The sequence below is a fragment of the Thunnus albacares genome, chromosome 19, assembly GCF_914725855.1.
Source record: "Thunnus albacares chromosome 19, fThuAlb1.1, whole genome shotgun sequence".
NCBI lineage: Eukaryota > Metazoa > Chordata > Actinopteri > Scombriformes > Scombridae > Thunnus > Thunnus albacares.
Window position 1 is genome coordinate 24,138,180 of NC_058124.1, and position 14,837 is coordinate 24,153,016.

The 14,837-nt window shown below is 38.5% G+C and overlaps 3 protein-coding genes across 3 annotated transcripts; 2 read left to right on the plus strand and 1 right to left on the minus strand.

Annotated features, from left to right (window-relative positions):
• Window positions 1-107: 107 nt before the first annotated feature.
• On the minus strand, window positions 108-3,736 carry psmb13a (proteasome 20S subunit beta 13a). The gene is made up of 8 exons (XM_044335034.1): window positions 3,650-3,736; window positions 3,239-3,326; window positions 2,720-2,817; window positions 2,077-2,217; window positions 1,725-1,840; window positions 1,407-1,465; window positions 921-1,072; window positions 108-469 (listed from the first exon to the last, which is right to left on the minus strand). Exons 1-8 carry the CDS (start codon window positions 3,709-3,711, stop codon window positions 358-360), a joined length of 828 nt encoding a protein of 275 aa, XP_044190969.1. The 5' UTR covers window positions 3,712-3,736; the 3' UTR covers window positions 108-357.
• Window positions 3,701-8,418, plus strand: psmb12 (proteasome 20S subunit beta 12). The gene is made up of 6 exons (XM_044335038.1): window positions 3,701-3,857; window positions 4,323-4,393; window positions 4,982-5,113; window positions 5,958-6,087; window positions 6,181-6,325; window positions 7,918-8,418. The coding sequence occupies exons 1-6, from the start codon at window positions 3,810-3,812 to the stop codon at window positions 8,043-8,045; spliced, it is 654 nt and encodes a 217-aa protein (XP_044190973.1). The 5' UTR covers window positions 3,701-3,809; the 3' UTR covers window positions 8,046-8,418.
• Window positions 8,419-10,109: 1,691 nt separating this feature from the next.
• Window positions 10,110-14,034, plus strand: psmb9a (proteasome 20S subunit beta 9a). The gene is made up of 6 exons (XM_044335037.1): window positions 10,110-10,530; window positions 10,676-10,743; window positions 10,870-11,001; window positions 11,147-11,276; window positions 12,805-12,946; window positions 13,168-14,034. Exons 1-6 carry the CDS (start codon window positions 10,480-10,482, stop codon window positions 13,296-13,298), a joined length of 654 nt encoding a protein of 217 aa, XP_044190972.1. The 5' UTR covers window positions 10,110-10,479; the 3' UTR covers window positions 13,299-14,034.
• Window positions 14,035-14,837: the final 803 nt, after the last annotated feature.

Consider the following 14,837-nt stretch of genomic DNA (forward strand, 5'->3'; position numbering starts at 1 on the left):
AAGTTTAAATAGTGCAGAATGTCATTAAATAAATAAAAAACATGAACAGAATAAGGCAACAGGAGGCATCATAGTTGTTTATAATATTATTGTATTTTATTTAAAAAAAAAAAAAGATCAATCCATATTGTAAAGACAGGTTATAAACGTCTCATTATGACCCAGTAGCATCTCGCTGCAGTAACAACTTATTAGAGTGAAGCAGAGCAGAAACATGGTGACAAATCAAATCAAAAGTGTCTTAGAAGTTCGACAACTTTTATTTAAAATCTGGTGAATAATAGTGTAATAAAACTGAAAACTATTTTTTCACTCTTTAATGTTGTTTGGTGGTTAATGGTGATTTTTTTTTGAGACTCAGGCTGTATCCATCCGCTGCACCGTCTCCTTGACAACCTCTAGCTTTAAGGGGACTACTTTCTCTGTCAGAACCGGTGTTGTGCCCGGACGGTACTTGTATTTCATTTTCCTATGGAGAGAGAGAGAGAGAGAGAGAGAGAGAGAGAGAGAGAGATTTGTAAGTAAATCATATACTGTCTTTCCATACGAGATGCTTAATCAGTCATTAAAATTCCTTGTTTTGTGGAATAAATCATATTTGGACAGTTTTCTATCTTGGCATATTGTAAAATCTTAATATGCACAAAATCCGATATTCCTTTGGGTCTCTGCAGGACAAGTGTAGCCTAATGTGCAGGTGCATGAGGTGCAGCTGGCACTGATCATTGTAGTTATGTGATGTAAAACTATCGTTTTGTTTGTAGAATGACAAACTGTTCAAGAACTAACAAGCTAAAGGGTTAAAACACAATTTAGCACATAAAAAGTTAATGCATAATCTCTAACACTTACTAAAATATCTCCTTTTAAAATCTGTCTGGTGAGCTGAACTTAATAAAGTCCCACTACTACTGGCCTACCTCTTGTCTTTGTACTCTGACTCCTGGTAGGGTCTGATGTAGTCCACTCCTTGTCTGGTGATGACACAGACGTCGATGTTGTTGCCTGAGCCGAGATCATTCATGATGCCGGCGTGGATGGCAACACGCACCAGCTCCTTCGCCTCCTCCAGCTGAGATAGTCGAGGGAAATGATGGAGAGAGGGGCAACACAGAGACACACACAGAGCAAGAAGGAGAAGAAAGAGGCATCCATTAGCTTTAAAATTCAACTGAAGCAATTCCCAGATGCTGCACATTTTTTTAGTTGAGAACATACACAATTCAGTAAGTAGGAGAATAAATGGTTTGTAACCTTTTTAAACTGTTTGCATTATCTAGAGGCTCATGCAGCCTGTAAAATGAAAGGTAAGTGAAATAATTTTTTATTATGTACATTTCTGATCATGTCTAAATGATCATGACCATCAATCACTGTCACAATATGTAACGACACCTGTGACGTACCTCCAGGTCGGGTTTGAACCCATCCTCTAGAATTGCGAGAGCAGCCAGGTCACCAGATCCTGCAAGAACACAAAGTAAAGTCAGATGAAACGGATTGGATGTAGGCTGAGAGTAAATAAAATGCATAACTCCAGCAAATTAAAATGACACATTTGAAACATAAACAACAAGAACTAGGTGGTAAGGTTCAGCAGTAACAGCCAGGACAACTGAACAAACAGAGAAAAGAGAATCACAGAAATCACCAACAAAGAATCCAAGAAAAAGATGTCACTGTACAGTACTGCCAGTGATCATAAATAACATTATGTCACATACCCATAGAAAGATAAGGCACCTTGTTTACACTCCCATATGGCCCCACAGTGTACAGGTGGTTCCCAGTGCAATCTACTCCTCCCAGTATAAGATTGGCCCCAATTTGGCCTTGATACCTGCAGACCAAAGAGATCGAAACATGGGAAGTCTGATAAACACCAGTTTTGTGAACGAAGAATATCAATCAATCAATCAAACTTTATTAATATGGCACCAGTCATACATCAAATGAAACCCCAAGTGCTGAACATAAAAAGGTTAAAAAGAACATGTTTTTGAGTTTAAATTTAAAAAAAAACATTTAAATGAATAAACTATAGATTACAGGTACATGTGCATGTACAACACAAACCTGTACAACATGTCCTGTAGTATGTTGACGGCCATGATGACGCGAGGGTTCCTCCCGCTGTTCAGAGAGAAGATGGTGAGGTTGGAGGAGAGAAGGTCTGTGGTCTTCTCTGTATCTGCAGCTGTACCTGCTCCACAACAACTAGAGAGAGAGACAGAGACGATTAGATTGTGAGAAAAGATGAGGGGAAGGAAGGAAAAGGGGAAGTAAGAGAGGGAGACATTAAAGACGAGAGAGAGGGAGACATAGAGTTCTTTTGGGCCACTATTTTGCATCAAAGTTCATCTATCATACAGCAGCCTCAATAGCCCAGAATGCAATGCAACCACAGCCTGCATCTTTGGTGATCTGTCACCTGCAGTATGTTACTTCAATTACAAATCACTTCAGTAGAACAGTTTACTTTCCTGCAGTAACAGTTATTTAATACAAGGTCATCGACATCCTGGGGTATGTAGGAAATCACTTAAATGGAAGTAAAGGAGGCAGTTTATGGCTCAATGTGTAGTGCAAGAAAAAAATGTAGTCTAAATGTACTCTATCACAAAAAATGGAAGTGCATAAGACATCACAGACTGATAAGAGTGAGAGTGTTTTAAAGGTAGATTGTTTCAGTGTAGCATGTACCGTATATCAGACTTACTATATATTTGGAGAAATGTAGTGGATCTTTGCGCACATCTTGTCAGCCACCACTTCACTGGAAGTAGCTCTAGTGTCTGCTCCCAGCACCACCCCATCCTGCACCAACACAGATGGGATAATATTAACCAACTTTATTACTCAAATTACATTTATGTACCTGATATGCTTCAAACCAACAGCTAAATAAAGAAGAACAAAGAATAATGTCCATTTTAAGTTATTGTGTGTCTCCTGGATCTGATTTTCTGGAAACATAACTCATGACTCATAACTCAGAGGCCTTGATGCCATGGAGGGTCTGTGCTCACAATAGCACCAACATACAACATAATTAACTTTGATATTTAAAAAAAAATAAAGGCATCTCATGCAGTTTTATTTTTCTGCAAGTTTCTATTTATATCGTACTGGAATGAATGGAAAACAATGTATATTTCAAGGGCTAAAACATTAAAGTCACTGTTTTGGTCCATTCATATTTTTCTATCAGTGCAGTTTAAACAGCTTTTATACTCACCTTGAACACCACTCCTGCTATGGTGGTGCCTGTTTTCAGAGGTTTAGGTGCCTGTCCTCCGTCAAAAAGACCCTCCAATGCAGCATTTCTAGAGAGGGGAGGGGGAGAGAGGTGGAGAGGGGGGAGGGAGAGAGAGAGAGAGAGAGAGAGAGAGAGAGGTGGGGGGGGGGGGGGGGGGTAACAGGGGAATAATTGGGGTATTAATAACAGCTGATGAATATATTTTACAGTTATAACCGTGAACACATCATAACTACATTGTTTCATTCAACTGATAAACACGCAGGAAAGAAAAGTTACTTTCACTTTTGATCACAGTGAAAGCTCAGCAGTGTAACCAACTGTTTGGTTTGATTTTTTTACATTATTGGTTCAGTTTGATACTAAGAAGACATAAAAAGAAGCTCATACCTCTCCGCGTTGTCGAAATTGAACCCAGCTGCAGGAGTTTCGAAGACATTTGACAGCGCCATACTGGATCTGACTGCGGCTTCTGTGCGCGTCTCGGTGCGCCTGAGGTCGCTGTTCTGAGCGTCACCTCTCCTTCCTCTCTTTCGATTTTGGAGAGAAAATGGAGAAACACTGTATGGACTCACAAGTCAAAGGAGTCAGCACAGGGGTGAGTAAATCTGGACTTATTCACTATTATCTTTTCCTCCAGATGCAGCACAAAGCATATGACGCGTAAAATGACCGATAACTGCTATCGCGGATGAACAGGTGATGCTTTACCTGATTAGTAACTTCAGACTAAGTAAAGTTACATCGACTCGACATTACAAGTGTTTTAGTATCAGTGAATGTTTATATTTTAGCTCCAGAGAAATTTATTATTTACACTTCTACACAGAAAACGCCAGGCTACACTTTCGTTTTTAGTTAATATCGCCACTTATTCACAGAACTCAAATTCCCAGAATGCATAGCCATAACCTCAGTCGAAGCCATGACAAATTAAGTGTCCATGCTGCTCAGCAAAGTATTATATTTGTCTTCTGTCATAGTTTACTAAATATGACTATTTCTCTAACGTTGAAGAATCAAAACCTACCAACAATCAGTCTCCTCCTCTGTTCTCCCTCAGACCACCATCCTGGCTGCCATTTTTGATGGAGGGGTCGTGATTGGTTCAGATTCCAGGGCTTCCATTGGAGGGTGAGGATGCTGTGACAAAACACTGAAGTTACTTTTATTGTATAACACATTTACACACTGAAGGGACTGCTTAATAACATTCATGAATCATGATAAAGATAAAATACACAGTTGTCATAAAGCAACAAATGTCATATAAACCCATTGATCCGTCAAACAAACAGGTAGGATGATGAATTAAAGTGGCAACAAGGTGACAATGTGTAGCTGTATATGCTTAAAGAACAACATTTTTCATAATATAGAATCCAAAATGTGCCATTTTGCAAATTTTAAAATTTTAAACATATCATAAGCATCATTTACATAATGTCTCAAAGTCACAGCTTTGCTCCAGTAACCGCCTGCATCTCCAAACCAGTAAACTACATTTTACATTAATGTCTTGTTTTCATGTATTGTTCCATAAATTTAGCATTTATGTGCACTCTGGCCAACAAATTAATGTGAAACATGCAGACATTTCAACCTGAATGATATGGTTATATATTATTATTATTATTATTATTATTATTATATCTTCTCACTGCTGTAAATGTATAAGTAGTCTATGTGGTTTGTTCACCCTCACTTTGCCTCTCTGTTCAGGGAATATGTATCATCTAAGACCATCAACAAGGTGATTCAGGTTCATGACCAGATCTTCTGTTGCATGGCCGGATCGCTCGCAGACGCTCAGGCCGTCATCAAAGCTGCAAAGTTCCACTTGTCCTTCCACAGGTACCACACAAACATATAAATACATTTGCACATATTACACTAATATGCTCACATGACATTTGCACGTGTCTGCACACAGACAAAACATACATTACATTTCATGTTTAAATGTAAAGTACCAGTCAAAAGTTTGGACACACATTCCCATTCACGTGAATGAGAAAGTGTGTACAAACGTTTGACTGGTACTGTGTGCTATTATCCTAGTTCAGTAGGCGAACATGCACAGGGGCCACTTGAAGATGTTCATATGGCTGTTTCTTTTATATTTGTATGCAGCACATTTATGTTTGTTTTACCCTCCAACAGCAATTGAATCCACCAACCAATCCTTGCTTGACGTGCAGGTTTGCACTACAAACTACTGAGTTTGGAAGCTGTGCATGTTGGCTCCTGTGTGAGCCTCTGCAACCTACAGTTACCCATAACACCCCTCTCTGCAGAGACGTTTACACGTCTCTTCAGAGAAGCATAATTCCAGCCCAAATTTCAACAATGCGTAGTACGGATCTGTGAGTCAAGCAAGTTGACTGTCGTATTCAGTTGCTGTCGGGAGGCGAGTCTGAAGAGGAGACGTAAACAAACGTAAACATGCTACATACAAGTATAAAAGAAATGGCAAAGAAATGTCTCTCCTGTGCACGTTTGCTTATATGCAACCTGGTACAACCATAATTCTGGCTACACACACATAATAAACACATATATAACACTGAATCTACACCTATACAAAATGATTTTAGGATCCAAAGGCAACACATACTAGATCTTTCTTCTACTTCCTACACCACAAACTTGACAGTCTGATTCTCACATATCTTTCCTGATCCTCCTCAATCCACAGTGTCCAGATGGAGACACCTCCACTGGTGATAGCAGCAGCGTCGGTGCTGAAGGAACTGTGTTACAAGAACAAAGACGAGCTGCAGGCCGGCTTCCTCACAGCAGGCTGGGACAAGAAGAAAGGACCACAGGTAGGTAGTGGTCATGATGACAGTGATAATGATGAGTAGTAAGTCCACCTTGCTGCATATGGCTGCCACTGTGATATTCTTCTTCTTCTTCAGGTGTACGTCGTGTCTCTAGGTGGGATGTTAGTGAGTCAGCCTGTTACCATCGGCGGCTCCGGCAGCACTTACATCTACGGCTACGTTGACGCCAAATACAAACCCAACATGAGCAGAGAGGAATGCTTACAGTTTGCAACTAATGGTATTGTTGATTATTTTACTTTTTTTCTACCCAAATTCAAATAAAATTGTACTTGTATTGTTAAGATTTTCATGTCACGATTTTAAGATGTTTTTTGGGGGGAAATTGTCTTGTGAGTGCATGAATGTGATTGCAAAATGTGTGAATATGAACCAGGGTGTTATAGAAAATGAGGATTTAACAAATCTCTGATGAGTTTGAAATGGTCAGAAATGTAAAGTGAGAGTTTGACGTGATAGTTTTAACTCAAGGTTTTTTAGAGCTTTAATATCTTATGCTCTTCAACAGCTTATGGAGTTTGCATAGTTGTCATAGAGATGATACAATTGTTATCACATGACTTAAGTAGGGAAATCTAACATGAACATAGAGGTTAGATTTACAGTATATTCAATTAAATCAGTTCAGATGAAGTTTAAAGTCCCCCTCCACTCAAAAATGTGTTTTTTTTTCTTGTTCCATCAGTTGAATGTTTGAGCTTCACACTGTGCAGAATGATGTATGTGCAGAGTTTGACACTAGAAGGTTGTTTTCACATTCATCTGCTGAAGGGCGAAAGTTTCTCTGTACTGTACAGCTTCTCTGATGTCACAAATCAAACATGATTTGTGACATCAAAACTACTTTGGGAGCCAATTGTGGTCCAGTGTTCAACTTACACACGTGTGATGAGGAAACTTGGAAGCTACAGTGCACATAAACTAAAAATGGACTTTACAAAGGAGTAGGAGACATATATTGGCATATTCAGATTTTACTATGAGGGAGAAGGAATAGATTTAATTTTAGCCTTGTGAAAAAAACATGTCAGACACAAATTACTCAAATCAGGAGTATTCTTAAAACATGTCTGGAGGGGATCTTAAAGTTCTTACATACACAATATCAAAGGATCAGTGTTGCATGTACATATGTACTTAAAGGATAGGTTCACAGTTTTTCAAGTTTGTTGTAAGACAACAGTCAGGTGTGAATATAAACACTGAAACAGGTTTTTCTTGCTGTAATTATTCCTCCTGTTCATACTGGCCATTAAGAGATCTCCTATAATGCACTTTCAGTGTAAGTGACAGAGGCCAAAATCCACAGTCTGTGAAAAATTGTATTTAAAAGTTTATCTGAAGCTATTGTGAAACCTCAGTTGTCCTAATTAGTCAGATCCACTTTATTTGACTAACTCAGACTGCTGAAGCCTCATTTTATCTTCAGATGAACTTTTAAATGCATTGTTGTTCAAAATGAGGATTTTTGTCCCTGATCACTTACATCATGAGTGTATCTGTAGGGGAATCTTCTAATGACCAGTATAATCAGGAGGAAATAAAATCTGTTTCAATGTTCATACTTTTGTTTTAAGACAGACTTTGTGAAATTGTGAATCTGTTCTTTAAAGGAAAGAGTTTAATGTAAATCAATTTTAAACACAATTAAATATTAGATGGTGACTTGATAGTTGTTAGCAGGTGTATTAATGTTTTACACTGCATGTCTGTGCTTGTTCAACTTGACCTACTTGACCTACATGTTTCTCCTGCTTCTCTTTGTTCTTTCCTTCCTCCCTTTCCTTCCTCTCTCTGCGGCTGTGCTCGCAGCTCTTGCTCTGGCCATGGGCAGAGACAACGTCAGCGGGGGTGTGGCTCACCTGGTGGTGATCACGGAAACAGGGGTGGAGCATGTGGTCGTCCCTGGCAACAAGCTGCCACGGTTCCATGATGAGTGACTGCCTTTGAACCACTAATGAAAGATGAATTTCTTTGCATAAAGGGGGGGTGGTGGGTTGGAGAGTTTGGAGGCATGAGCCACAACTTTATTAGACACACTAGTTCAGACACCTGAAAAACAAGTTAAGTGAATCTTATGTGGAAACTGATATAAAAACTGTGTTCTTGTAGTATTTGCTTTATAGAAATGTATACAAAATCTATACAAAACTATAAAATTCCACTCTCAGCTCCTTAAACATAATCATTTCCATCATAAAATAAGATTTTTTTTCTGTCTTTTTATGTGTCCAAATCACATGTTTTGTGTTGTTGTTTTAAAGTGAGGAAATATGTGAAATTGAAATAAACAAAACTAAATATTTTCTAAAACCTTGTCGTCTCTCCTCTCCCTTTTTTATTTTATTTTATTTTTTTATATATCTTCAAGGATTTGTGATATGTTTTTTTGTAAATTACTGTCCTTGGTGCTAAATATCATTTTAAAGTGCTCTAAAATTCTAGTGCATATACAGTACTGTGCAAAAGTTTTAGGCACTTTAGATGTTTAGATTCTTATCCATAATGCAATACCGTCAGAAAGGCGTCTCATCGGTCCCAAATTTATTCTGCAGCATGACAATGACTCCAAATATACAGCCAATGTCATAAAGAACTACCTGTATCCCTGATCTCAACATCATGGAGTCAGTCTGGGATTACATGAAGATACAGAAGCAGAAGAGACGCCGAAATCCACAGAACTGTAGCAACTTCTTCAAGATGCAGGAAAAACCGACCTGCCAAGTAGCTGAAAAACCGGTGCCGGTGTACAGAGGAGAGCTGCTGCTGTTTTAAAGGCAAAGCTGCTCATGCCAAATAGTACATTTACTCAAGTACTGTACTTAAGTACAATTTTGAGGTACTTGTACTCGAGTATTTCTATTTTAACAACTTTATACTTCCACTCCACTACATTTCAAAGGGAAATATTGTACTTTCTAATAGTGATTTTAAATAGTGATTTTTCCCTCTAAACTTCTCACATGGTTTCATTTCAATAAATGGTCAAATGATCCAATATTTCACCAAAAATCAAAGATTAGAGAAAAAGTCCAAAAACTGAAAACAGATTTGTGTATCAGAACTTTGTTTTTTCTTCTTTCCTCTCCCATTAATCATCTCATTACCCCTCAGATTTATCTGCTGACCCTTTGGAGGGGCCCGACCCCTAGGTTGGGAACCACTGAACTAAACTAGCTAACTGTATATAAAGTAGTGTAAACTAGCTCCACCTCCAGCAGCTACAACAGTAGCATGCTGCTCTAACACTGATGCTTCACTATTAATAATCTAATGACGTCATATATAATAATATATCAGTCAGAGAGACCAAACCACTACTTTTACTGCAATACTTTAACTACATTTTGCTACTTTTACTTTTTTCATGCAGGACTTGTAATGGAGTATTTTTACACTGTTGTTCGTACAGTATTAATTGATAAATAAAAACTATTCAGGGTATTATTTTTAGTGCCTAAAACTTGCATTGTATTATATTGTAACGTCCCTCGATAACAGACGGCGAGACGTTAGTCGGTTTTTCCTGCAACTTTATTGCGCACAATAACACAGGCTACTGTGGGCCCTAGCCAACGCCAAAAATAACAAAAGGGCTGCCCTAACTCTTCACTTGCCATTCACACTTGGCCTCTCGTAACATCGTCTAAGTGCCGAGTGTCAAAACAGGAAAAAGAAGCCATAATGGACAGGCCTCACAGCGTCTGACAACATGTTCACTGACAGTCTGGAAATATCAGTACTGCAACTCAGCAGACCTTATGTCTGAACTAACTAACATTTCTCACAGTTACAATCATAACAATTAAACACTAATATGAACACAGTCCGTTACAATATACTGTATGTTTTTATTGTTCCATGGCATTTAATGTCTTTGTGGCCCATACATAGGCAACTGTTAAGGATAAGATAAGATAAAGGCTACTTTACTGTCCCTGAGGTAAATCGGGGTTGAAGTGTTGCACACAGCTGCATATAGAAAAAATAAAGTTATCTTAACACAAAGTTCAATGCACACTTGAAGAGTGCTTCATCCCCACTGAACCAAAATGTACTGCAGTCAGTAGTTTGTTGTGTATGTCTAGGCTGAGTTAGTTACTGCTCACTGCAGAGGAGGAACAATTTAACTTTCTATTTCGATTTTGATCCAGGAAAACATGACGTCCGTCTGATGTATGATTGTAGCGTTAATTTGGCAAACCAAACGCGTTTAAACAACTTTTAAAGCTAAAGAGAAGTTTTCCGACGATTGGAAAACATTATAAAACCTGTTCTGCTCGACTGAACGTTTCGGTTTACGTTTGGTGTCACCTGAACGTCGCTTGCACACGATCGGTTTGGTCGTTTTTGTAGCTGCAGTGCATCAACATGTTGGAAGGAACGGGACCAGAGTGGTTGTCTGAGGAGGTGAAAACCGGAGTAAGTACAAGATTTTGAATATGTGTAAACGATTTGATGGCGCTGCAAACACTGAATACTTTGAACTTTCCTTGGTCACATGAACTGACGGTTTCAGGTGCATAGACTGAATAATGAATATTTATTGCTTTGCCTCTGTTTCTAGACAACTATCATTGCCATAGAGTTCGATGGAGGAGTTGTGTTGGGGTCTGATTCCCGAGTGTCTGCAGGGTAAGTTGCATTTTCTATACATATAATACACATAATTCCTTCTATCTCTCCATTTCCTCTTCTTTTCTCTCTATATCAACTTCTTTTCTCTTCAATCACACTCTCCCTCTTCATCCCTCCATTCAGAGCATCAGTGGTCAACAGGGTGATGAACAAGCTGTCTCCCCTCCATGACAAGATCTACTGTGCTCTGTCAGGCTCTGCAGCAGATGCTCAGACCATCGCTGAGATGGTCAACTATCAGCTCGATGTTCACAGGTAAATACACAGTCAAAGCATACTGACATGAATAAAATGAAGAGGTAAAAACAGTCCAAACATTTCTAGCCATGATATTCTGTGATATTCTGTTTTTGTCTTTCTCTATTTGTATGAGAGTCTTATTTTTGCCTTCTTATGTCAGTTTGGAGATAGGTGAGGACCCTCAGGTTCGCTCAGCTGCCACTCTGGTGAAGAACATCTCATATAAGTACAAGGAGGAGCTGTCAGCACATCTCATTGTCGCCGGCTGGGACAGAAGGGAGGGAGGGCAGGTCAGTAGTCACATATGAATGTAAAATGTAAAAGAAAGTGAAAAATTTAAAGATCCAGACATGTTTTAAAATATATAAAACAATTCTGATCTTTCCAGAAAAAAAGGATTACCTCATTAAAATCCTTAAAATTATATCTCCTCCTTCTCCCTCATTAATAAATACAGAATTGATGAATATGCAAACATCGTTCATTTTAAAAAGAAAAATACTAGACACAAGATGCCTCCTACTTCACTGTAAAGTTAATTCTCAGTTTATGTGCACTGGAGGCCTCAAGTTTCCACATCACACATGTGTAAGTTGCATACTTGACCACGACTGGCACCGACTTGTTTTGAGGTCACAAGTCATGCTCGTAGACCCACCTCTTAAACTCAATTGATGATGAGCACAGAGAAACTTTTCCCTCATCAGCAGATAAATGTGAAAACAGCTTTCTAGTGTTAAACTCTGCACATACATCATTCTGCAGAGTGAAGCTCAAACGTCCAACTGTAGTAACAAAAAGCAAAACACATTTTTGAGTGACAGGTGGTAGCTGATCTAGGCAGTGGAGGCTGACGACAACCGATGAAGTTTTTTTTTTTTTTTTATCTAAACAGAAAGTAGATATCATGTTATCACTATACATCAAACTTAATACATTTGGAGCAAATATCTATGGCTTTCACTCAGACAAACAAATGTTGCCAGTAGAGAGCCCAGGGTTCTGCTGCAGGTAAGTGGAAAGGGCTCACACCTGAACATTGGACTTTAATGTTCAAACAACAATCGCTCTTTCCATAATATATTTTGCAAAGGTGCCCTTAGTCAGAGCATTTAACCCTAATTGCTCCTGTAGAAGGATGTGATGTGAGTGATGTACTGTGTGATACCAGTATATGGTTTGGTACATACATATGGTGATGAGTTAGTTAGAGACTTAACTTGCATGGATAGATAAAGGGAATTAAGGTCTGTGTAACTTTTAGAGCAGGGGTCAGCAATTAGGTTCAACCATGGGCCAGTTTTTTCAGGATTTTTCATTGGAGGGCCGTTAACCAGCGCAGTGGAGGGCTAACACATTTTAATATTCATTTGGCTAAAAGTGACTCATACATGTATGTTCTGTTTTGCACTAGACTTGAGACATTATTGGTTATCTACATGATTAACAGCAGCCTGCTTTTGTGGTTGATTGAAAGTTCGGTTGTTGTCAGTAAAAAATGGCATGAACACACCATTTCTGTTCAATTGCAATCTGTTTGTTAGTGAAGAACACATCTGGTATGCTTGAATAGGCTAAAGTTGTGGAATTAAAACAACGTTAGAATTCACACATTAAAGGGGGGCAAATATTTGTGCCAGAAGGCCAGATTTGGCCCATGGGCAGCTATTTTGCTACCACTGACTTAGCATCTGCTAAAACTTGCAAGGTTCTCTGTATAAAATAGCTCTTGTAGGCAGCACTGTATATTCCTCATTTTCTGTGTGGATCCATACAGAATGACATTAAAATCTCTCTTGTCCCTCTGATCTCTCCCAGGTGTTTGCAACCCTGAGTGGCCTCCTGACAAGACAACCTTTTGCAGTTGGTGGTTCTGGCAGCTCATATGTTTATGGGTTTGTTGATGCTGAGTATCGCAAGGGCATGAAAAAAGAGGAGTGCCAGCAGTTTGTTGTCAACAGTAAGTGTACAGTATTCCCACAGAAAGTTTTTTTTTTTTGTCAAGACAGGTTGTTGGATGTTTGTAAGAGAGACCAGACATTTTCAGCGTCTGGTAGTGACGTCTGAAAAGAATTATTATTGTATTGTAGGTGTGCAAGATCATGTATTGTATCATGTTATATTCAATATTTCTTCTTATGAAAAGCTCAATTTTTTTTTCTCTCTCTCTCTCTCTCGTAGCTCTCTCTTTGGCTATGAACCGTGACGGCTCCAGCGGCGGCGTGGCCTATATTGTCACCATCGATGAACATGGCACAGAGCAGAAAGTTGTTCTAGGGAATAACTTACCCACCTTCTTTGATATGTCATAATTTTTCCATCTTTAGTGTGCCAGGCCACTGTTGTGCAGAACACAATGAGATAATTGTTTTTCTCACAACAGCCATGACACTAAACTCTACTTGTAAACTAAAAAATACTAGTCAAGAATACATTTGCTAACATTTTTAATAAAACAGAAATGTCCTTGTATTGCTCTTTGATTTCCAAACCTATTTCATACAGTATGTATTATCAGGTAGCCTTAGTGTACTTTAAAATGATGCTCACACCCTCAGATTATCAGAAAAGGTTTGTGCTTCATCATTAACAGACTTTGAAATATAAGGAAGAAGAAGCTTACAGTTAAAGGATTTACCTGCCAAAAAATTACTGACACATAGTAGTTTGTTAATTTGAGTCCCTGTGTGTAATTCTCATAAGGTTATCTAATGCTGAACGTTACTTAGCTCCATCCCTCAACTAGATTAAGGTCAGATTCAAAGGGTTAAATAGGTGGATAGAAATTGAAACCGACTATCACATCTAAGAACTGTTTTGTAGCCACCAGACCACTCTCATTTAGTAGACTGTAGTAGATGTGACTGTAGTTTTCAAATTCGATTACGATGCCTGGTTGATGGTATGTCACTGTCACCTGGTTTAGCCTGCTAACATTTACATGCATTTTGAATCATAGTGGATGTGCTCACAATGAGCCCCACATGTGCTTTAATGTGTATTATGTGGATATTCAAATTAAATAAAAGCCCTTTGTTGAAAGCTTTACTTTTTTTGTCTCTTTTTTTACAATGAACCATTCTTTCAGAAACTGTTTTTTATGTTTGAAGGGAGAATACTGTCTCAGACACTGGATGTTATCATTTAAGTTTTCATCCTGTATAATATTTGAGCATTTTAACTGTAGCATATTTTTCTTTTTGCCCTTACTCATGGTAAACTGCTTTTCAGTCTTATTGCTATTTCTGCCTATTTGCTGTGGTCTTATCTGCTCAGTATTAAAAAGTTTAAGAAACTGATACTCCAATATGACAGGAGATGTCAAAGGTTATCATAATCCTGAGTTTTATTAATTTTTACTGTAGTAGTTTTTCTTGATGATCTCAAACCCTTTACTTTATTTGTGAAAATGCAAAAAAGGACGATTTCACTACTTTTCTTCCATCCAGACCACATTAGACCAGGTCCAGATCACAAACCACTATACTTAGACCTGTCAAATCTGGACTAGATTATCTCAGAGAGGCTAAAGTGTCTTAAAAACACAGTTTCAGATTTGTGAAACCTTTACTCTACATCCTGAATGTGATCAGCTCACCGAGTCTCTGTCAGCAGCAACAGTCCAGATCAGGTGAAACCCATAGTCTTCAATTAGCTGTCCAGACTGTCACAGAATATTACAACCCCAGATATAGATAAATAAAAAACAAGCACACTAATGGATGAATTATGGTACTTCTATCACAGGCCGTGGTAAAGGCTTTGGAAAAAGTGAGGAGACTAACATTGGCAGAAGCAGTGAGAGGGGTTGACCATGGCCAGTTAGAGGAAAGGTGAAAGAATTTTTGTTG

What these genes read in the sequence shown, in the direction of transcription:
- psmb13a (XM_044335034.1), bottom strand. Translation starts at nt 3,711, where the DNA reads ATGGCGCTGTCAAATGTCTTCGAAACTCCTGCAGCTGGGTTCAATTTC. An exon ending in TAGCAGGAGTGGTGTTCAAG is followed by an intron (nt 2,818 to 3,238) that starts GTGAGTATAAAA and finishes GTGTTGGTGCAG; the next exon opens with GATGGGGTGGTGCTGGGAGC. An exon ending in GGTGCCTTATCTTTCTATGG is followed by an intron (nt 1,466 to 1,724) that starts GTATGTGACATA and finishes GTGTTCTTGCAG; the next exon opens with GATCTGGTGACCTGGCTGCT.
- psmb12 (XM_044335038.1), top strand. Translation starts at nt 3,810, where the DNA reads ATGGAGAAACACTGTATGGACTCACAAGTCAAAGGAGTCAGCACAGGG. An exon ending in TCCAGGGCTTCCATTGGAGG is followed by an intron (nt 4,394 to 4,981) that starts GTGAGGATGCTG and finishes CTCTCTGTTCAG; the next exon opens with GGAATATGTATCATCTAAGA. An exon ending in TTCCACTTGTCCTTCCACAG is followed by an intron (nt 5,114 to 5,957) that starts GTACCACACAAA and finishes CTCAATCCACAG; the next exon opens with TGTCCAGATGGAGACACCTC.
- psmb9a (XM_044335037.1), top strand. Translation starts at nt 10,480, where the DNA reads ATGTTGGAAGGAACGGGACCAGAGTGGTTGTCTGAGGAGGTGAAAACC. An exon ending in GATTCCCGAGTGTCTGCAGG is followed by an intron (nt 10,744 to 10,869) that starts GTAAGTTGCATT and finishes CCCTCCATTCAG; the next exon opens with AGCATCAGTGGTCAACAGGG. An exon ending in CCAGCAGTTTGTTGTCAACA is followed by an intron (nt 12,947 to 13,167) that starts GTAAGTGTACAG and finishes TCTCTCTCGTAG; the next exon opens with CTCTCTCTTTGGCTATGAAC.